Source organism: Alosa sapidissima, chromosome 18 (assembly GCF_018492685.1).
Source record: "Alosa sapidissima isolate fAloSap1 chromosome 18, fAloSap1.pri, whole genome shotgun sequence".
NCBI lineage: Eukaryota > Metazoa > Chordata > Actinopteri > Clupeiformes > Clupeidae > Alosa > Alosa sapidissima.
Window position 1 is genome coordinate 19,195,780 of NC_055974.1, and position 22,697 is coordinate 19,218,476.

General features: G+C 39.9%; 1 protein-coding gene across 1 annotated transcript in view; it reads left to right on the plus strand.

Moving 5' to 3' along the window:
* Positions 1-22,257, plus strand: part of LOC121690302 — a 32,801-nt gene extending 10,544 nt beyond the window's left edge. Inside the window, exons 2-9 of the mRNA XM_042070784.1 lie at positions 8,394-8,447; positions 11,749-12,380; positions 14,278-14,342; positions 14,421-14,599; positions 15,956-16,071; positions 16,172-16,233; positions 16,358-16,500; positions 22,064-22,257. Coding sequence (XP_041926718.1) covers positions 8,411-8,447; positions 11,749-12,380; positions 14,278-14,342; positions 14,421-14,599; positions 15,956-16,071; positions 16,172-16,233; positions 16,358-16,500; positions 22,064-22,155 — 1,326 coding nt within the window. The 5' untranslated portion in view covers positions 8,394-8,410 and the 3' untranslated portion in view covers positions 22,156-22,257. The remainder of the gene's footprint in view (positions 1-8,393; positions 8,448-11,748; positions 12,381-14,277; positions 14,343-14,420; positions 14,600-15,955; positions 16,072-16,171; positions 16,234-16,357; positions 16,501-22,063) is intronic.
* Positions 22,258-22,697: the final 440 nt, after the last annotated feature.

The following is a 22,697-nucleotide window of genomic DNA, read 5'->3' on the forward strand; positions in this document are numbered from 1 at the left end:
GGGTAGACAGGACAGGAACACAGAGGATTGAGGAAAAATACAGCATAACATGAGGAGAGGGGAGGAGAAAAAAGGCAACCCTCAGACTATGCTCCTGTGGGGAGTAGGAGTAGTAGTGGGGGAAGTGGGAGGGTGATTGCATATCTGTATATATGTACGTATGTATGTATGCATGTAGGAGTTCGTGTATGTGTAGGCCTGGAGAGTCGCTTCGCCTGGCATCACAATCTTGGTGCCTCAGCCCGCAGGATTGTCATAGCGATAACACAGCACGTTGCCATGGAGACAACCTTGATCAGGTCCCAGACAGAGTCAACAATCAGCAGGTGTCTGAGGGAAGTGGGGGAAGGAACGCAAGAGCATCTCACTGCAGTGTTCTTCTGGGGGAGTTGTTGTTCCAGCAGCGGCCTTGGCCGAGGCCAGCGCTGGTTGAGGGGGCCGAAAGCAGATAAGATTGGGATTGTTTGGTCTTGGGGCGAGTAGTCGCATTTCAATTTACACGACTACTCTCTTTGTCCATTCTGGTCTCCGAATCGATCCATTTGCCTTTGCAAAGCTGTGAGCGTCTCCATGATCTTATCCATATTGCGGTTCATCTTCCTGATGTTATCCATATTGCGGTTCATAGTCCTAACAGCTCTGCCCACTGCTTCAATCATGACGGGCAGCCTTATGGGGCTTTGGACAGCTGTCAATGTTTTCTGAATTCCTCAGTAAACCAGGCCATGCCTAATCCAATCAGCAAAAGACCTGTAATCATGGTTCCGAATAGGTAGATACAGTATCTTCAATGTCCTCCATGGAAAGAGCCACCAGACACACAACCTGCCACCACGCGTCCATCGTGTAGCCAGCTGTGAACGTTCCGGCAGGACAGTCAGGTTTTCCCTAACCCAAGCTTCTCGTCGAGAAGATGAATTGCGTTGAGAGACCAGTTGATCAAATCCATGATTCTTAGGCTAAGGTAAACCTTTGAATTTGGAACATGAGCTCTGCTGTCATTGTGGGTCTAGATCAGTGTTTCTCAAACTTTTTCAGACGAAGCCGTGTTAAAATTGCTACAATCATCAGCTGACTTCTTCTAATTGTATAGACTGAGTCAAGTAAATTTCACTACGACTTCTTAACTGGTTCGTGGCGCAAGACCGAAAATAAACGGATATCATGCAGGTTTCATTTAGGAAGCAGGTTTGATACCCACGTGGAGTTATTAGGGGTCCGAGCAGCGTAGCTGCAGTACCCCCCTCTACCCATAACCCAAAATTTGGGGTACTGCACCCAAAGGTGGCGCTATTGGAGAAAAAAAATAATTATGCTTATTTCTCCTTACCAGATTGACCTAGACTCAAAATTCTTTCATAATATTAATCTCTAAACTCAGATGCATCTTTTTGGCCCTGGTCTTATGGTCTACAAATGTTTACTTTTGACACAATTTCATGGAAAAGCCAAACATTATTAAAAGTTTCACACTCTTCAAAAATAATCGAATCTTCACCAAAATTCTCACAGACAATGTTTAGACCAAGCCTCACAAAAGTTATCGCACAGAATTTTGATATTTTCAAAATATATTCCTCAGACGAACGACGTCTAGCTCTACCACCGGTACGCTCAAGCCAATCCAAACTTTTCTCATCTGTTGTTCCTCGTTGCTGGAACACACTGCCAGTTCCTACAAGGGCAGGGACATCCTTCTCCATTTTCAAAAAACTCCTGAAGACCCAGCTCTTTAGAGAACATCTCCTCTCATAGCAACACTTACAACAAGTCTTACTGATCCTAGCACTCACCAGCCGTCTTAAACTGACAAGTAACTGTTAAAAACAGCACTCCCTGATGCACTTATTCTTACTGTACTCTAATGTTTTTAAATTGTCCTAAAATTGTTGAGAATTGCTCTAAAACTTAAACTGTTTACCATGTTGTTAGTCGCTTTGGCTAAAAATGTGTCAGCCAAATGTAATGTAATGTAATATTTTGTTCCATTTCAGAGATATAGGCCAATAAAGTTAGACCACTTAGGCCTTTTTTCCTAGATCACCTATATGCCTATAAACCGTAAGTCCTAGAAACTTGACATTTTCAAGTATTGTTACCAGTACCCCCCCACTACCCATAACCCAAAATTTGGGGTACTGCACCCAAAGGTGGCGCTCTTGTCAAAAACGCTTATTTCTCCTTACCAGATTGACCTAGACTCAAAATTCTTTCATCATATTAATCTCTACATTCAGGTGCATCTTTTTCACCCTGGTCTTATGCTCTAAAAATGTTTACTTTTGCCACAATTTCAGAGAAAAGCCAAACATCATAAAAAGTTTCACAAGCTTCAAAAATTATCAAATCTTCACCAAAATTCTCACAGACAATGTTTAGTCAAAGCATCACAAAAGTTATCAAAATAATTTGGATATGTTGTTCCATTTCAGAGATATAGGCCAATAAAGTTCGACCACTCAGCCCATTTATCCTATATCACCTATATTCCTATATGAGTAATTAATAATTGGATAACAACCATACAACCATCATTAGGTGGATACCATTAACAGTGCACATTTTCAGATATGTACTCTTTTTTATAAAGCCCTTAATTCTATTTTCAAATGTATGCTAGGAATTTTCTTGATGTTGTGTGTTTGCCAACACACATTTTCACCATGTGAATGTGACTACCCAATATGTAGGATTGTCAGTGGCTCAGTGGGATAATGCCTAGTGCTGGTGTTTGTTAGGTTGAGAGTTCAAATCCCACTTGAAGCATTAGTGTTCGAATGCTGTTGGGTTCTGGAGGTTAGCACACTATAACAGTACAGCTACTTGTCAATATGGACTTGTAGTGCAAGGCAAGTATAACTGTATAATTATAGGCTGTTTATCTTATTGACTCTGACACAGCTGTAGCCTATAATTATTTGTTATTCTTATAATATTTGTCATTTCTTATACATATTTAGTCGGCTCTTCCACTTGACAGAACAACTCTATATCGGTTAAGGATGTCACGCATGAAACAATGCTGCAGAAACACGAAAATACGACTTTGAGTTTAGTAGGCTATCATTTCAGTTCCTGTTTATCTATTGCACAATGGGTAATAATTTAAAGGAATCGTGTTGCAGTCTTGTAAATAGTGACCCTGCAAGATCCCTAGTCATTGCAAAATCATAGTCTGTGACTTAAAACTCTACTACTTGTCTTTAGATGTGAGAGGGTCTGAGACTGTAGTCTTTCAAAAATCTTTTCCAAATCTTTGCAAATCTTTCCAAAGTCTGTCAGTGTAAGGAGGGCTTGAGGTGAAAGTGCTGTGGAGAAATTGCAGGATTGTTTGGCTCTGCCACCTAACCACACCCAGTTTACCTGCTGGGAAACCCTGTAGCTCCGGAGCAGGGGCTCAGACCAGGATAAATTGTTTGCTCGCCCTCAGTTCACTCTTTTGTTCATCTCAACCCAGCACTCCAGTGTGTCCTGCTCTGTGTGCGTCTTTGAGTTAACGTAAGTCATCACTTTAATGACCCTCACTATGACTTTTGTGATGTTTATCAGTTTGTAGAGTAGCTCTGCCATCATGTGTAAAGTTAAGGTCTTTGTTTGTTGGTTTGGTGTGTTGGAGTCCCATGTGAGAGATGATTAGGTGATGTTGGTTGACTTGGGGTGTCAAGTATTGTTTAGTTGTACCTTATATAGCCATATGATTTCAGTTTATTGTTCAAATGTCAATTGGTTTGTTTGATTTGGGATCTGTACTGATTTACCCCATTTCACTGATCACTCCATTTTCTGTTTGTTTCCTCTTTGATGCAGCACACATACAAGTAAAGAACAAAAGAACAGATGAATTGAAACTCAAATAAAGTTCACTTGTGTTGCACCGAAACCTGCCATCTCCGTGTCATCACTCCATACCATTGAGCCTTCTGACCGAGGCTCTGCCTGCTCGCCACACACTCACTCTACCTCGACCCACATCGCCCCCTACAGTTCCTTAAGGTGGGTTGTGGAGGTTAGCATACTAGAATAGAATACTGTTAAGAATACTGTTGGGTTGTGGAGGTTAGAACACTATAACGTTACAGCTACTTGTCAGGACTTGTCGTACAAGGCAAGTATAACTGCATAATTATAGGCTGTTCATCTTATTGACTCCCAACACAGAACCCACCCCCACCCCCCTTCACCTACCACCACAAATACAATTCCATTATGTGGGAAACACTGCCTTCCTTTATCAGACCCTTCATCTTATCCATGACAAATGCACAGTCCTGTAGAATAGAGTATTGTTAGAATTCTATTGAGTTGTGGAGATTAGCGCACTAGAATACTACTGTTAGAATACTGTTGGATTGTGGAGGTTAGCACACTAGAATAGGGTATTGTTAGAATACTATTGGGTTGTGGAGGTTAGCACACTATAACGTTACAGCACAGGGTAATCCTAATTTTATGCATCAAATTTATTCCAATCCAACTCAAAAGTTTTGAACAACACAAAGTGAAGGTTTTATCCAGATCAAAACCAAGAATAGATTATGTGATCTAATCCAATTTCAGGATCCTTGTTTCCCTATGAACAACCCGTTTTCAAGATTTGATCTAATCCGATAGCCGAAATCCGGTAACTGAAATCCGATAACCGAAATCCGATCCCTTTTCTTTTGAACAATTGGGCTCAAACAATCAAAGCATATGTAAACTAAAAAACTATGCTACCTCATGTTCGTTTTGCTCGGACCCCGTAAATCACTGCTTGCGGTTATATTTATTATTATTGTTGTTATTTGTCATGCTGCTAATTGTTGTGAAATATTCCAATAGAACAAAAAAATCTTGCTCTTGTGCCTTTAAAACTGTTACTGGATGAATTATCAATACATTTCTCCCAAAAATAGAACGGAGTGTCTATTCGTACCCCTGGTACGAATAGCCTTGGCCACACAACTGGGCTATTCACACCCTGTTACATAACAACAAAAACATGTTGCTCGCGTGCCCAAAAAACATGGCCGACATTCGTTTTTTCGTCAGCAGACAGTGAAGAATTCTGAACGGTTTCAGCACTAATATCTGTTCAAATTAAAGTTGAGATGGAAAAGTTGTGTTTTATTTTCATAATCTTTGTTCAGTGAACACATACAACTGTCAGTTTGTTAGCTAACAGAAATTTCGTGAATATGATGTTCAGGCCTATAAACTATAGAATTCACTTCTTATTGCACCAGGGTACGAATAGCATACACTGCTAATTGTACCAGGGGTGCAAATAGCCTTACCCAAAATAGAAACCTGAAAGGGTCTCAGTTAAATATGTGCAGTCAGTGCCAGTGCCAGTCAGTGCCTTTGTTCATCATTCTCATAGCATGAGTGAACATGATGACGGTCACAATTGTGACCGTTGGGAAACAACAAAGTCCGATTTTAGGGATTTTCACACATTTCATTGTACAATCATCTAATTTCCACTAAATTCCATTCAGAGATGATATGGGGACATTGTCCCAGGTCTGTTCTTTACTTTTAAATTTGTATCACATGGCATTTCTCAACATGGCCTCTGAAATTCTCTATTATATTCTAAGTGTGCCAATTTTTACATAGAAAATCCATTATACCACACTGTTATACATAGCTATTGTAATAGCTGATTTTCTATGCTGTTCTTTATTTTAATTTTACTTTCAGTCACTTCCTGCACATATCAGATCTAACTGACTGCCCAGATTTTACAATCACACCTCAAAAACAGTAAATCTTATTGACTATTATATTACATAATGTCACATATAAACAAGGTGGTGGGGGGTATAATCAACTTGCCAGTCAGCCTGTTGAAGGCATATTGGCTGAATTTATGCAGAGACTTGCAGTAGATATGAACAACCTTACCAGAAAATGTATTCCCCACCCCTTTTCCCAACAATACCCCTCCACTTATGTACAGTAAAGGGCCTCTGCCACAGGGACCAGTCAGATGAACCAGAAGCAAAGCTTCATGCGATCAAAAATAAAGATCAAGTGTCTCAAGAATCTGCTCTCACACTATTGTATGTCCAAATTACAGAATGTTTCTTATTATGCATGTAGAACCTTACTTAATTCAGTGGTAAAATTAATCAAATTTAGCAATATAGTGGACATCACACCCCTCTGACACAAGATTAGGCCAATAACTGAGGTCAGAGCAGGCTCCTATGCTCCTCAGGTTTATATGTGATGGGATCATGGACAGGTGTCCTGTGTTCCCCAGGTTAAGCATTGTATGTTTCCAGGGTCCCCCAGCTTTATAAAGCACATAATAGGTACCCGAAAGAGCATAGGTTCCAGGATAGGACACTGGGAATATAGGGCCTTATGAAGATGGCAAGTTACTTAGTTGCATGCTGTGATGAAAATATGTTTAACAGCACTCACCAAAACACCCCTCTCCACTTGTGTGTTTGATGCCAGACAGGCTCATATGGTAATGCTGTTGTATATGCATTTAGAACCTTAATCCAGTGGTAAAATTAATCAAATTTAGCAATATAGTGGACATCACACCCCTCTGACACTAGATTAGGCCAATAACTGAGGTCAGAGCAGGCTTCTATGCTCCTCAGGTTTATATGTGATGGGATCATGGACAGGTGTCCTGTGTTCCCCAGGTTAAGCATTGTATGTTTCCAGGGTCCTCCAGCTTTATAAAGCACATAGGTACCCTAATGAGCATAGTTTCCAGTATACATAGGACACTGGGAACATAGGACCTTATGAATATAAGGCCTTTGGAGTATAGGGACCAGGTAACATAGGTTCACTTCATTTAGTGACCGTAACAATAATACCACTGAGCAAAGGAGACCAATTGCTGGTCCAATGGAAAGGCAGTTAATGGCATTGGAAGTATGGCAGTAGACTTGCAGGACAATCTTTTGTGTAATTAATTAATTAATTAATTAATTAAATAATACAATAATAAACAAACAAACAAACAACATCACTTTTTGTAACATTTGTGGTTGCTGTTGTATTGTAGGGTGGTGTTGTTTACAATATAGTCATAATAGTGTGATATAATGCCTTTTCTATGTAAAAATCAGCACACTTATGATATAATAGAGAATTGCAGAGGCAATGTTAAGTATTGTATTGTGATACAAAATTAAAAGTAAAGAACAGACCTGGGACAATGTCCCCTTATCATCTCTGACTGGAATATATTGAACATTAGATGATTGCACAATGAAATGTGTGAAAATCCCTAAAATCGGACTATGTTGCATAAAAGCAACATAGTCCGATGCAAGCATAAAACACTCCTTTTCACCCACTTTTTCAGGAAAATTTGAAAAAATAGTAATTGATTACTTCAAAGGGTTACTCAAGACACATGATTTTGATATATTCAAGTCTGGGAAAAATTTGGGATTAAACGGGTTAATTTCTATACAAACCAAGACGGTGGATTCCTAAAGAAACGCAAGCACCCACACCATAAGTATATGTAAATTAGCTATGTACCAAAAATTACATTTTGCGGCCGCTCTCCTACTTTACTTTCCGTGAGAAAGGTTGGGAATAAGCACCCACCAGCCTAGCACTAAACTCTGGGCATGGTAAACAAAATCACATATTTCAGGCAGTAAAAGGCCTGGTAAGAACCAAACTAGATTTTGCTCAAATCTACACACCTATGGCTACTGAAAAATGTAAGGTTCATTTATCAAATGTTATTTTGAAGTATTAAAAAACATTGTTGTTTTAGATTTTTTGAACAAAATGGTTGGTAATTAGCACATTTACGATACTTCACTTCCGGTTAGTGGTTTATAGAGGCGGAATTAATTTACTCACAATTTTCTCACAATATGTTGTTTTCTGGCGTAGTTGTCATTTTTTCCTTCCTGAGAATTTAGTTCCTTCATAGTTTATCTACACTATGCTTTATAGAGATTTTCAACAGGATTCACCCCCTGTATCGGTTGAAACATGCCCCCTAATCCCCATAATCACATCTCAATGGAGAGATGACTCATTTTCTGCCTAGAATTTGAGTATGACAACGTCAGGCTATATTGAACCCACAACTTTTCAGAGCTAGCAGCTACTGCATGCTAGCACAGCTCCTTGGCCACTACGCTATGTGAACTTTAGACGCTTTGTGGGACTATTCCCATGAGTTGGAACTGTAAACCAATTCACAAAACTACTAATATTCCTCATTATGTTACAAAGCCTACTGTACATGGATCCTTTTCCAAAAACATTTTAAGTGATACCTCAATGCAATATGAAGTATATTTCATAAGTATATGAAAAAGCTATGAAGTATAACACCTAGTCATCTGTGTGTATGTATGTCTGACAACTGAAAAAATATTTACACAGTTTTGACTCACTTTTCTTTTTAGATTTTTCAAAGGGAAAAATGTGGCAAAAGGCTATTGTGATGGTGGTAATTCTGGGTGAGTTTGGCCAGACAAACATTTTTCAATAGAATGAAACATACTGTACACAAAGATTCTCTCTCTCTCTATCTAGATAAATCTCTCTCTCTGTCTCTCTAGAAAGATTTCCCTTGAACAATTTCTCTTGAATAATATGTTTGTTCTGACTAAAAATTACACTGCAACATAGCTAAAGGTTGTAAGACAATGTGGTATAAACATGGAAATTAAAAAAGAGGCTTCATACCATCTTTAAATAATCAGTGGTACGCGAGCTGCCACTAGGGGGTACGCGAGATGAAAAGGGCAATGTCGGAAATGTGCTAACAAATATGAATTAATTAATAATCGAATTAGTTCATAAATAATAAACCATTTCTAATCGGGTTATAATGATATGGAAACGTGAAATTAAAGGCAATCATTTGTAAACTCTATAGCAGACTATGTTTTCGTTAAAAAAATAAGCTACCCACAATGCAGCGGGCAGCCAGAATATCTGGCGCGTTAGTTTTGTGGAATAGGCTATGTAGAAGGCTAGGCAAACATGGAAAACTGTCTAAAAACAGGGACACTGTCCAAAAGGACTAATTAAAGCGATCGAAGAAGTGAAGCGAGAGAAACAGAGCAGGAGACAGGTAACGATGGGATGGGGGGCAGAATGATGGAGGTGGAGCGCAGGGGGGTAAAAAAAAAGGACGAGACAGAAAAGACTGCGGGAAGAAAACGAAAGCGAAAGCGAAAAAAACGAATGAGGCATATAAGGCCTCGGCTTCACTATGATGAGGCATATAGGCCTCGGCTTCACTATGATGAGGCATATAGGCCTCGGCTTCACTATGATGAGGCATATAAGGCCTGGGCTTCACTATGATGAGGCATATAAGGCCTCGGCTTCACTATGATGAGGCATATAAGGCCTCGGCTTCACGTGGATTGGAAGACAGACTGCCCAAAGCCACAGTGCATGGTTTGCAGTGAGGTGCTATCTAACCAGTCTAATGTTGTTCTCCACACTGTTTTTTAGACAAGTTGCACATTTTGATTTTGCTATTTGTTATCATATAGCGTGGATAATTAAACATGATGCCTGGAATGCGTCAATAGAATGTGCTACTTTTCGGATGGTGGGGGTACGCGAGCCGAGTCAGGATGTACCAGGTGGTCCGCGGGAAAAAAAGTTTGGGAACCGCTGGTCTGGGGAGTCTGCTCTGTATTTTCAACTGTTTTCTACTGCAATTCGATAGTCCTTCAACCAATCAGACCAACGATCCGGGTCGCCAGGTGGATAAGCCAGTTTGTGATTGGTCTCCATATATTTGTAACGGAAGTAGGATAGAAAAATTTGGAGGTTTCCAGACTGAGCTGTAGGGCGAAATCAAATCACCGGCAGATAGGGTTGGGATTACCCAGTCTACCAATGCCGCCTATTGGGGTAGGTTTCTCTGTACACTATCTGATCTTTTCCTGCAGAATATCAAGTGTTTGCATTTTACTTTGAGAAGGTCACCAGGCCCCCCTGGTTGAAATGTCTTACAACATTTTGGCATGTGGCAGTGTAATTTTCAGTCAAAACAAACATATTGGTCAAGAAAGAAACAACATTAAATCATATTTGCTATGCATTTGAGTCATGAATAGTTTTGTTCCTAACTGTATATAGACAAAGGTATTGGAATGCCTGCCATTACACCCACAGGAACTTCAATGTCATCCCATTCTAAATCTGTCTGTCTGTATGCCTAAATCTTCTCGGCACAAGGTCTGTTCATACATATTTATTTAGAATGGGATGTCATTGGCGTTCCTGCGGGTGTAAAGCAGTTATCCCAATACTTTTGTCTATGAAGCATGCATACTGTATACAGGTGGGTCTCAAAAAATTAGAATATTGTGCAAAAGTTAATTTTTCCTACCTAAATTATTTTTAAAAAGTGAATATTTCATTATTCTAGATTCATTCAATATAAAGTGAAATATTTCAAGCCATTTTTGGCTTCATCTCATGAATCATCAAAATATTAGAATAAATACGTTATAATACAGACATGTCAGTTTCCTGAGCCTTTAATCTCTTAGTCTGGTTCAGGAAACACAACCGTAATCATGGGAAAGACTGCTGACTTGATAGTTGTCTAGAAGACACTCACTGACTCCCTCCACAAAGAGGATAAGCCACAGAAGGTCATTGCTGAAAGGGCAGTGCTGTATCAAAGCATATTCATGGAAAGTTGACTGGAAGGGAACAGTGTGTGTTAGGAAAAGGTGTGACTACAGCCTTGAGAGAATTGTCAAGCAAAGCCAATTCAAGAACTTGGGGGAACTTCACAAAGAGTGCACTGAGTTTGGAGTCTGCATCAAGAGCCACCACACACAGATGTGTCCAGGAAATGGGCTACAGACCTAGTGTCAAGCCACTCCTGAATCAGACAAGGTTAGAGCGTCTTTCCTTGGCTAAGGAGAGACAGAACTGCACCGTTGTTCAGTGGTCCAAACTCCTCTTTTCACACATTTATAAAATAAATTTACCATTTCATTTGGATATCAGGGTCCAATCAAGGTCTCAAGAGTCTGGAGGAAGAGTGGAGAGGCACAGAATCCAAGTTGCTTGATGTCCAGTTTGATGTTTCCACAGCCAGTGGGGATTTGTCATGTCATCTGCTGGTGTTGGTCCACTGTGTTTTGTCAAGTCCAGAGTCAATGCAACCTTATACCAGGAGATTTTAGAGCGCTTCATGATTCCATCTGCAGACAAGCTTTATGGAGATGCTGATTTCCTTTTCCATTAGGACCTGCCCACAGTGCCAAAGCTGCTAGTAACTGGTTTGCTTACCATGGTATTACTGTGCTTGATTGACCTGACAACTCATCTTACCTGAACCCCATAGAGATATCTATAGTTTATTGTCAAGAGGCAAATGAGAGACACCAGACCCAACAATACAAATGACCCTAAGGCTGCTAACAAAGCAACCTGGGCTTCCATAACACCTCAGCAGTGCCACAGGCTGATTGCCTGCATACCACACCACAAAGATGCGGTAATTTGTGCAAAATCAGCCTGACCAAGTATTGAATGTACACATGAACTACTTTAGATTAGTCAGATAACTTAATTTATTTTCAAAAGGCCGATATTTCTGTATTATAACCTCTTTATTCTGGGAAAATAGGTGGGAAAGGTGGGAAAAAATTACTTTTGCATGATATTCTATTTGTTGAGACCCACCTGTACACACACACACACGGAGATATGGCAGTATACTTTAAGATTACTTCAATACATTTTACTAAGTAATCCTTGCATTCCCTCCAAAAGGCTTCACTAGTCAGACTGAAGACATTGAATTCAAAAGTGACCTACCCCACCTCCTTCTGCAAGACAATAACTCTAATTCCAGTTTTATCAACAAGGACAGAGATTATGTTGAAGATGGTGCATTTGAAGAGAAGTCAGATCTCCTGAAAGACATAGCCTCTCCTACCAGTTTTGTCACCAAGGACGATGCTTATATCAAAGACATAGAATCTGAATACATGTTGGTTTCTCCAAATATACACTCTGACCTTACAAGTGCATTGCTGCCGCCTCACAAAGAGGCACAAGCAAAGAAAGAGAATGAAACCCCAAAAGAGTGGCCAGTAAAACGATTTCGGCGGGAAAATGTAGTGGATGAGGGTTCAGGAATGTCTGAAAATGAAACTGTAGTGGATGAGGGTTCAGGAATAGGGAATGAGGGTTCAGGAATATCTGAAAATGAAACCACATCTGGAACAACACAATCAACATCAACTGGGGCAACCACCACAACCACTACAATTTCCACAGCAACAACTCGTCCGGCTCCTGTTATTCAATTGCAGGCTGTTATACTTATAGTATTCACGGCAGCTCTTGAGGACACGCAGAGCCAAGAGTTCCGGCAGCAAGCAACAGTGGTTGAACGTGCAGTAAGTACTTCCACTATAAAACAGTAACTTTATTGGTGAAGGATGTTGCATACAAAGAATTTGACAGCTGGTGGTGGCTCATAACAACAAGGGCAGAGTGTAGATTAACAAGTAGAGACAGTACCCGGCTACTGTAAAAGTTATAGAATGTATAAAATTAAGCAATAATGCAAAGTGGGTGTGTGGTGGACCAGAGTTCAGTGTCACAGCCTGGTAAGCCATCGATCCTGCTTTTATCCCAACACATCACTTTGGATAAAATTATCTGCTAAATACTACTTATCTTAAAAGAAAAATTCCGGTATTTAGCACTTTGAGTCCCTTTTCTGGTTTGTTTTAGATGAACTAGAGTGATGGACACCGAAATTTTGACGATTGGTCCGGTGTTGTGCCCCTTCTGGTTTTTCCGCCTACTTTCCGAGCTGTTCCCGAGCCTGTCCAGATGTCATGTATACCTATCAACAGCAGCTGACGGCTACTCACGTCGACAGATTCGCTACATATTCATAAACATTTTACTGGCCTTTGCATGTCGCACCTCAATTAAAAACTGCACTAAACTGAACTGAATACCTGAGCACTACATTACTATAACAATTTCCAGCGGGGAAAATGCTTTTTTAAAGCAACACCAAAGAGTTTTTTGTACCTTAAAATAATGGTTCCAAAATCGTTTCAGTGGTTCATCAACTCGTAACAGGGTGAACGGCACTTCTGCATTCGCTTCGCGGCCCTCTATCGGCTATAACCGCACTGTGTAAGTTTGCCAGATCGGGTAGCGGATCTGTAGTTCGATGGAATGAGACATAAGAAACTACAAATTTGACTTGCATGTCGCAATACATCGTAGCCTACTTTCATAAAATCATGCAACATATTCTACCTTGTCTGTGGACATCGTTATTTCCAAAGCCGGTGCTGGATAAACAAATAGTGCGTGCTACAGAGGAAAAGTTCTTTGGTGTTGCTTTAAAGTAACCTAATTTCGATTATCTGTGTCGCGCTGGATTCGAACCCTCATCAGCAAAAGTATCACCATACGAGACCGCCTCGCTCTCCACTAAACTATCACCATCTACATAACTTCCAGAACATAACGCTGTCTTTACTCAGTAGGCCATGATTCACCGTTCATCTGAGTATTTTGAAACAACTGGTTACCTTGATTTAGGCTTCAAAAACATAACTGTATCATGCACTCTACCTTCTGTTACACCTATGCGCTGTCCATGTGCAAGGATTTGTCATAAATTCTACCAGGCAACGCACGGATCATGAAACAATGGGTCTAAAACAACTGGTTACCCTGCCCTGGAAACGCAGGATCTCGCTCTCAAACAGCTAGGTTGCAATAGCCTACGTTCCTTGGATTCATACATAGTTCACGGGCCTTTGCGTGTCGCACCTCAATATAAACTGTACTCAACTGAATATCTGAGCGCTACATCACTATAACATTCTCCAGCGGGAATTTTTTTTAAAGTAACCTAATTTCGATGATCTGTCGCGCTAGATCACTCGTGCTATCGCGCTATCATGCACTCTACCTTCTGCGTTTTCAGTCCGGTGTTCATCCAAAACAAACCAGAAAAGGGACTCAAAGTGCTAAATACCGGAATTTTCCTTTAACTGAAACGATACAGATGGTATAACTTATAGACACAAAGAATAGAACCAATACAATTGATGATACCATCAGTAGTTCTAAGGGATCTCTAACACAATGCGTCACCTTTAGCGAACATCTCCTATGATCTGCTAGCTCTCCATTCTGTGAAAAATATCAACAAATGTGATTTCATTCAAAATTACTTAAGGCAACAACAAAAATGTTGACCAGGTGATAATAATGAACCTAAAACTTTCACATTTTCTTTGTTTCTGTCTTCTTTAACAGTTTGATGTGATCTATAGTGAAAAGTATGGTATTTTGTTCGTGCGGACTATTGTTATAGCATTCAGGTAAGCCCCTCTTACCCAAAATTATTGCAGTGAAAAAGCAATTTACTTCATGAGACTGAGAACATTTTTTGGTTACAGGCGGTCTACTCGTAACCGAATGGACGAAGTTGAGACAGATATTGAACTTGTGTTCAACGAGGATTCAACGGAACCCCTTCCTCAAAGTTCTGATGTGGTTAATACCTTGGTTACTGCAATGACCAGCCCTAATTCAGGCTTTAATCTGACTGTGCTAGCTGACTCCATAAGGGTTACAAGTAAGAACATGTTAATGCTTGCCAGATGTTTACAGTGGTGCTTCGCAGGCGCGCCTGCAGGTGTACGTCCGTACGCACTGTGCGTACCATCAGGCTACTCAACAACGAGAGAAAATTTCCCTTGTGTGTGTGTGTAATGTGTATTCACACCAAATTGGCCCACCATACCTTCCCAACTATGCACAGTATCCCATTAGCTCCATGCCATCGGGCTATTTACAATTTTCTATTACGTAACTTAGTGAACACACTAAGTTAATCAAAATTAATACGCAAACATTTTGTTTGAGCAAGAGACCGAATACGCACGCAGGCACGCAACTAGGCTAGCCTACTTGTTGTTTTCTTTTACTTGGCTATCTATATATGGTTATCAGCACACAATGTTGAGCTAATTCACTAACTCAATACTCATCATGGATATCACTAGCCTGGCGGGCCATCCTATATCATTGAAATGTATAGTCTGGAATCGAACCATTTACCTCGTTTAATCCAAGGGGCGGGCAGAGAATTGTCTTTCAAACTGCCTAGGCATGCAATAGGCCAGCGCTACGACCATATCCGTATCCGGTCGGCAAAACGGCAAATACATCCTTCTTCGAAAGGAATTACTTAAGTGCATTGTGTTGCTCAACTTTCAAAGAAAAGCACAAGTCCAACTCCTCCAAAGTTGACGCCAACACCGATTCAAACAACCGCTCTTCGTTAGCCATAGCCACCTTCCTTGTTGTTCACCGTCACAGGACTGTCGTTATCCTGTTAAGCCCGCCTTAAGACTCTCTAACAAAATAGAACGCTGTGATTGGATGAAGTCCACGGCGTCAGCCAATAGAAATCCCTATGGTTTGATACTAGACGTACAGGCTGAGCAAATTAATTTGCCGCCGCTAGGGTGCGTCTAGATTTCTAGGCTAGGATATCACAAGTTTAAACAACGAAAACAGAAAGTATGGAGGCAGCAAAGCTAGAGGAGTTATTATAGATGGGCAAGAACAAGGTAGGCAATTGGTGTGCTTGTCAGAACGTTAGACTGCATTACAGCTGTTTAAAGCCAGATGTCACGGTACACTAGAACAAAACAAGGTAATAGCCTGTATAGGGCTGTATCAAGTTGTCCAAATGAATAGGTCATTGTAGACATTGTTGTATTATTGCATGTGGATGTTGTTATGCTATGTAGACTACTTTTTTGCTGACCAATGCACAGGGCTAAAACCGGGAAACGGACAAATATTGTCCACGCGTGATTTTTTTTTTTTTTTTTGCCGGGGGGGGGGGTCACCAAGAATGAATATGACAAAAACTATTTACTCAAATGGCTGCCTGTGTGTTTATGTCTGCAACTTTTTCTAGGTGCCCCCCGCCTAATGAGCATTCCCCAATTCCGCACCAATGAAACATTTACTGATGATCTTTCTAATTCCCTCTCCAATGCCTTCCGTAATAGATCCTCACTCATCAAAAGAGAGGTATATCTGCCTACACTTAATGAATCAATGATGACTGTCTGGGAAAAAACTTTCACCTTACTCAAGTTTTCCTTTTGTGTCTTGTTTATTGCCCATCTAGCTGGAGCCATTTTTCCTTGAAGATATCCAAGATTTCATAAGCCTCACTCCAACAAGCTTCAGGTGATTAACCAACAGCATCATGTGTGAAAAAAATGTTTGTACTGGGAAACATGTATAATACTGCCTGGTTTATCTTGTGAGAAAATAATTTAATCTTGCTATCGCTGCTTTTTCCCTTTATCAGAAATGGTTCGATTATTCATTCAACAAACCTTACCGTGACCGCCAACGGCACATTTCCTAATGACTTGCAGATTATAGGCACCTTGACTAGAGCTGCGTTGAGTGGAAATGTGTCATTTACCATCATCTCCATCAATGGCATAGGTTTGTTTTTAAACCTCCATGTGGTGGTAAAACTATCTCTAATTCAGCATTGCACATAATGCAACGGTTAAATGCCTAAACAATAATAAATACCATATTTAACTGTATAATACATAAACAATATCATACATATCATACATAGCTAGTTACATATCCTAATGCAAGTAATAGGGTTGGCTAATTAGCTTTTTCTGTGTTTAGCAGATCATTTTTGTTCAAAGTAACTATTTGGGTTTAAGCATGAGCCATATTAACTCTTGCTTCTGTCTTTTCTCCAACTCCCATCATAGCGTTGAGTAGAGACCCTACTGAAACAACAACAATCCAAGCCCCTACAACAACAACAACAACAACAACAACAACAACAACAACAACAACAGGTTTGTATATGTGTTGCCTAGTTTTTAAATGGGGGTAGTATTGACGACTTAAGGTGAAAACTATTCAATACTCTTGTGGCCTTAAAAGGAAAAGAGATGGTAAGGTAATAGTAACCCCAAGCCATGGTAGGCTAATTGTATAGTTAGTGTAGTTTATGTATATTTAGCCGAAGCTAAACACCTTACAAAACATTAAACATAGAATAATGATAACTATGTGGAATTCAGCATATAATGCAACAACTAAAACTGTTTAACACCTAATTATGCAAAAGGCCTATAGCACTTGTGATCGTGGGATTGGTCATGGATATTCCCACAGCTGTTGTTGCCTGCGCCACTCGGCCATTATTGTTTAAAAATGTTAATTTCGACATCGTTCTTACGCATCAAAAAATAGTTCCCTTTTCAATAGACAGTGTCTTAGTTGCTTTGTTGCATGCATGTTACAAGGACGCTGGGTCATATCATGTAAGGGACATACCTATTTTCAGGACTATAAGTCACTCTGGAGTATAAGTAGCATTAGTCAAAAAAATGCATCATGAACAGGAAAAAAACATATATAAGTCGCACTGGACTATAAGTCGCATTTATTTAGAAATGTATTTCACAAAATCCAAAACCAAAAACAGAGACTATGTAACTGGACTATTGAGGCCAAAAAGAATAATGTTAATGAAGACGAAGGAGTGAAGGCAGCCAAGAGGAGGGCCAGAAGGTCTAATTGTAAAGCAAATGATTCACTGAAAGAAAATGCCATGTGGTACACCAACATTTAGCTAAAATGTGGAGAATACAATGCAATCAAGCATTTTGGGCAATGTGGAGTCACAAGCTGGCAGCAGATTAAATGTTCATGAGAGAGAAAAACATGGTTTTAAAAGGACGTGACCGAAGCAAGCCAGGCATAGACCTATAGGCCCGAAGGTAATTGTAAAGCAATTTACAAAAGATTCACTGAACAAAAATGCTGATATAGTACATGAAAATTTAGCTTAAAAATGTGGAGAATGCAATGCAATCAAGCATTTTGGGCAATGTGGAGTCACAAGCTGGCAGCAGATTAAATGCTCACGAGAGAGAAATAGACGGTTTTAAAATGACGTGACCAAAGCGCAAACCAGGCGATCGGCCTATAGGCCCAACAGTAATTGTAAAGCAATTTACAAAAGATTCACTGAACAAAAATGTTGATGTGGTACATGAATATTTAGCTAAATATGTAGAGAATGCAATGCAATCAAGCATTTTGGGTGATGTGGAGTGACAAGCCGGCAGCAGATTAAATGCCCACGAGAGAAAAGGATGCGGTTTTAAGAAGACGTGCACAGACCGGGTTTAATAGGACGTGCAGACCAAAGCTGCAGCAAGCAGGTGATATTTAGAAATGTATTTCACAAAATGTCAAGACCAAGAACAGACAGATGTAACTGGACACAATACATAGAGGCCAAATAAATATGCGCATTTAAAACCAGGGCCTAAATTTCAGCGCGGGATTGCGGGTATTGCGCATAAGTTATTAACCCTTAAAGGTGTAGGTTTTTGAACATTCTAAGTTCCGCAACAATTGAAGGTTCTAAAATTCTATGTTGAATTCAATGAACCCAGATATTCTTTAGAATGTTAATTTCCCAACATTCCTTTAAGGGTTAAGTATTGAGCATAATAATAAAAGTCCCACAACTCCGTCATAATGAGAGAAATTCCCACACATGTTACAGCGCTGTCTGATAATGTTAATCCAACAATGGAGCCCTGAAAGCGTGACTATTGACTGGACGGACCAACTCTGACTTCAATTGACCGATCCCAAGCCCCTCCTCCCATTGTCAGTCCCATAGTTACTGTTGCTACTGTAAGTCGGACAAGTTTGCAGGAAAGTGTGCGAGAACGTGTGTTCAACATGGGTATGCAGCACCATTTAGCAGAGTGTAACAAGTGTATGCTAGATTTCTGGGCGTCAAGTAATATTGATATATTCAAAAAACAGAGGCCAGAGAGGCCTTCAGTATTCGGCAGGACAGATTCACAATGTCTGCTGTTATCAACGAGGTGGAACACCACAAATTGAGGACAAACCAATCTGGTGTTACGGATCTTAATGGGATGCATGTTAACTGGGGATAAACAATTAGCACGTTATCACAAGCAGGTAGTTTACCTTATTTGCTGCAGATGTGACTGATTCAATAAACAGGTCTGTGCAAACATATGGTGTTGACGTGTCCATAACAAAATCTAACCATATTTCGAGGATTAATTAAAGACGGGTCCAAGTGCTGCAGATCCAAGTTCCCACGCAACTTCGGAGAGTGGCTACTGGCTAGCCTGTTAAGCAACTCATGTTGGGGAGGTAGAGAGATAGCTTCGCTTCGGTAGGCCGATAGCCTACTTATTATTTTGAATGGCTGCTTTAGAAGGAAGAGTTCAAATAAACATGATACAAATGTAGGCTATTGAAAAGAAACCACTAGATCTACCCGAGTTTACCCATACAACCCACGACATATCTGCAGTTTGCAGACGTGATTTGTCTTGCACAAGACTTCATCATGCCCGCTTATGCTATACTTAATTTAAATGTGGGCAATGTACTAGGCCTAATATTGGCGATTTCGAGACTGCATAGCCTAGACAGCAAGGTTTTCAATCGGCACATGATTTGATCTTTAGAAGACTTTGGCTATCTCTCGTTCAGCCATCAATGATGCATCGCAGTAGTCTATTCCGTTTGTTGAAAAAATGGTCATCAGCTTATTTCTGTGAACAGTCTTCTATCCCAAGTTAAACATGGCAAGGTAGCCTATGCCTAAAAGCTGAAAGTATTCTTATTGTGTGTAAGGCGATACGCGATTTAAGGTGTAGCCTATTTGCGCGTACTTCCAATTGTATGAGTGTGAGTTCAGTTCCTGCAAGGTAGGTATAATTTTTTGCGTAGGCTTATGTTGTCGTTTCAACAGTGGAAACCAGGTTTAGTTATGTTTTTGTATGTAGTTATGAACACAAAAAAGGGAACATTTTCGTACACACTCAGATTTCTTTACTGAAAAGTAGCAGCCTATCCAAAGTTATGCAAAGTTAGGCCAATGTCTGTCAACGTTTCACACGGTCAGGATTTCGGATATCACTTCTACAAGTATCCCAGGCATATATTTGAACCTTTTTGAGCTCTTTAGTTATTTAGTTACTTAGGCTACTCGCAAAAGAAGCATTAGCATTCACATAACCAGCGTATTGTAGGCTACAGAATGGACACTATAAAATTCAAAATTGACCGAGGTTGACCGAGGTCCTCCGACGTCCTCATTGTGACATAGTAAAAGGGGGCGGGGCTTGGGATCGGTCAATTGAACCCCATGCACACACACACACGCGCAGGACCATTTTGCGGGTGCCTCTCTCTCTCCCTCTCTCACCGCTTAAGTCAAATTATAGCCTAGGTGCTTCTACATCAACCGCGATCGACAGGAAAGGAAAACAAACGTTTAGCGATCAGGAACCGTCAGGAATTTTGCGAACACAGAAGCATGACAGCCTAACACGAGAGAACATGGATGTGTTCTCCATTTGAGGAACGTTATAATCGATTGCGGACGTGAACAGACAGATACAGACACGGAGCGCATAGTTGGCCTAGGCCTACTTTCACTTTCTAGTGTGTGTATTCATTATGTGAAATATAATTAGTAGCAAAACAGTGATCAAATATTAGCCTACATGGCAGTGAGTTTTGTTTTCAAATGTTTTCATGCATGTCTAGATTATGGTTGAGGAATGTTTAGGAGACAGACTATCGTAAATCCTCAAATCCTTATGGCGGGAGTCTTTTATTTAGGCTGCGCAAAGCATAGCACCTTTATTTGGGGCATGGCTTGTACTGTTTGATATTGCTAAATATCGGGACTGATGACCACTGAAATCTGTGGGTATTTGACGGTTCATGTATGAAGTGTCGGGATTTCCATCCGCTTATTGCGAGATAAGGCATCCGCTTTCATTTATCCATGGGACATGTGTTGTGTTGAAATGGAAACCTTATTCCGTATAAGTCTACGATAGCCTAAATTTAGTTATTTTTTTTAATTCTGCATGATTTACTTTTTTATAAAATTCGTAGGCTGATGCCTGGCAGCAACAATTGTTTAAATGTAGGTTACTGCTTCAGCCTCTGGCAAGCTCAGAAGGGGGCGGCATGCAACTGGTAGCTTGAGAGCAACGTGTTGGAGACGTGTCATGGTGTAAGACAATGACTTTTCATTGGCAACAATATTAAACCAACCAACAATATAAAATATTAAGAGCTCTTTTATGAGTTAAATTGAAACAAAATTATTACTGGCCTTTATTTGTCCGAATCTGAGGCCCGGCTATAAATAGAATCCCGGCCATAATTTGATGATTTAGGTTCACGTGTGCTGCAGGCATAGCGCTACCACTAATCTCTGACTGAAAGTGCACAGAACTTATGCATTTGAGAGCGCTCTCTCGCGCTAGACAGTAATGTTTCATGTAGGGTTCATGTCAGTTAATATGAATTAACATTTAAAAACATGTTCAATTATATATTTTTTTCATATAGGCCTATAATAAGTCGCACCTGACTATAAGTCGCAGGGCTAGCCAAACTATGAAAAAAAGTGCGACTTATAGTCTGGAAAATACGGTATATGGATTCCCAAGAGTCCAAGCTTTCAAATGGTATATAATATTACTATGCTACATAACAATATGGTGCATACAATTGATTTAGAATGTTGGGGGAGGTGGGGGGCACTGTAAATGTCCCAAGTTCAGGACACCCTACAGTATGCAAATTAGCACATATTTAATTAGATAATGAATAATTTGCATATGTAAACATTAAATTACAGAAAACTTGTAATACATTTATTTTTTTTCATATTAATGTTAAGTAATCAACTGGGGAAGTTTCATAGTGATATGTACTAGTTAAACATTTTACCTAATTCACCTGTAGTGTCTTGCCTTAACTACATATCATATATATCAAACATAACTAGTTATATATCCAAATGTAAGTAGCAAGGTTGGCTAAATAGCATTTTCTGTGTTTATCAGATGCTTTTTGTTCAACTATTGACTATCTGGGTTTAAGCATGAGCCGATGTTAACTCTTGCTTCTGTCTTTTCTCTATCTCCCCTTATAACACACACAGCATTGTCAGCTGGTGAAGTCAGCAGCAGTATTAACCTCATGAGTGTCTGTGGGCTCACCATACTGTCACTCCTTGCGGCTAAGCCCTGGTAGACCCTGAGATCTCTCACCTTTGACCTTGTTCACGCAGAACCTACTGTCATGAAGTAAAAGTTTGTTTTGCCTACTCTGGCACTATCTCGTCCCATCACTTTTAGGGTAGAAAACTATATCTTATATCCCACTTACTTTGAAAAGTTAATGTTTTCTTAACATTCTATACATGTGTGTATGTGTATAATGTAATACAATGTTTAAATGTATACTATTTCACTTATTGTACATTCAAAATGACCAAGACATTTGATTAAGTAGCTGTTTTAATGCCTGATGGACAATTGAATGACTACAATTATTTGACAAAGAAAAGAAAACAGTTGTCAAACTATTGCACTATTAATGCTTTGTGTCTCATTCTTTTTTGTAGTCTACAAGGAAAATGTTTTTTTTTATTTGTTTATTATTATTATTATTATTATTATTATTATTATGTAGTTTGGTTGGGACCTATGTTCCCTCTCTAAGCCTGGCACACGATGCAGCACAGGAAGAATTGTGTTTGGCCAAGGAAAGGTTTAAGGACAGCACTGTGAAGC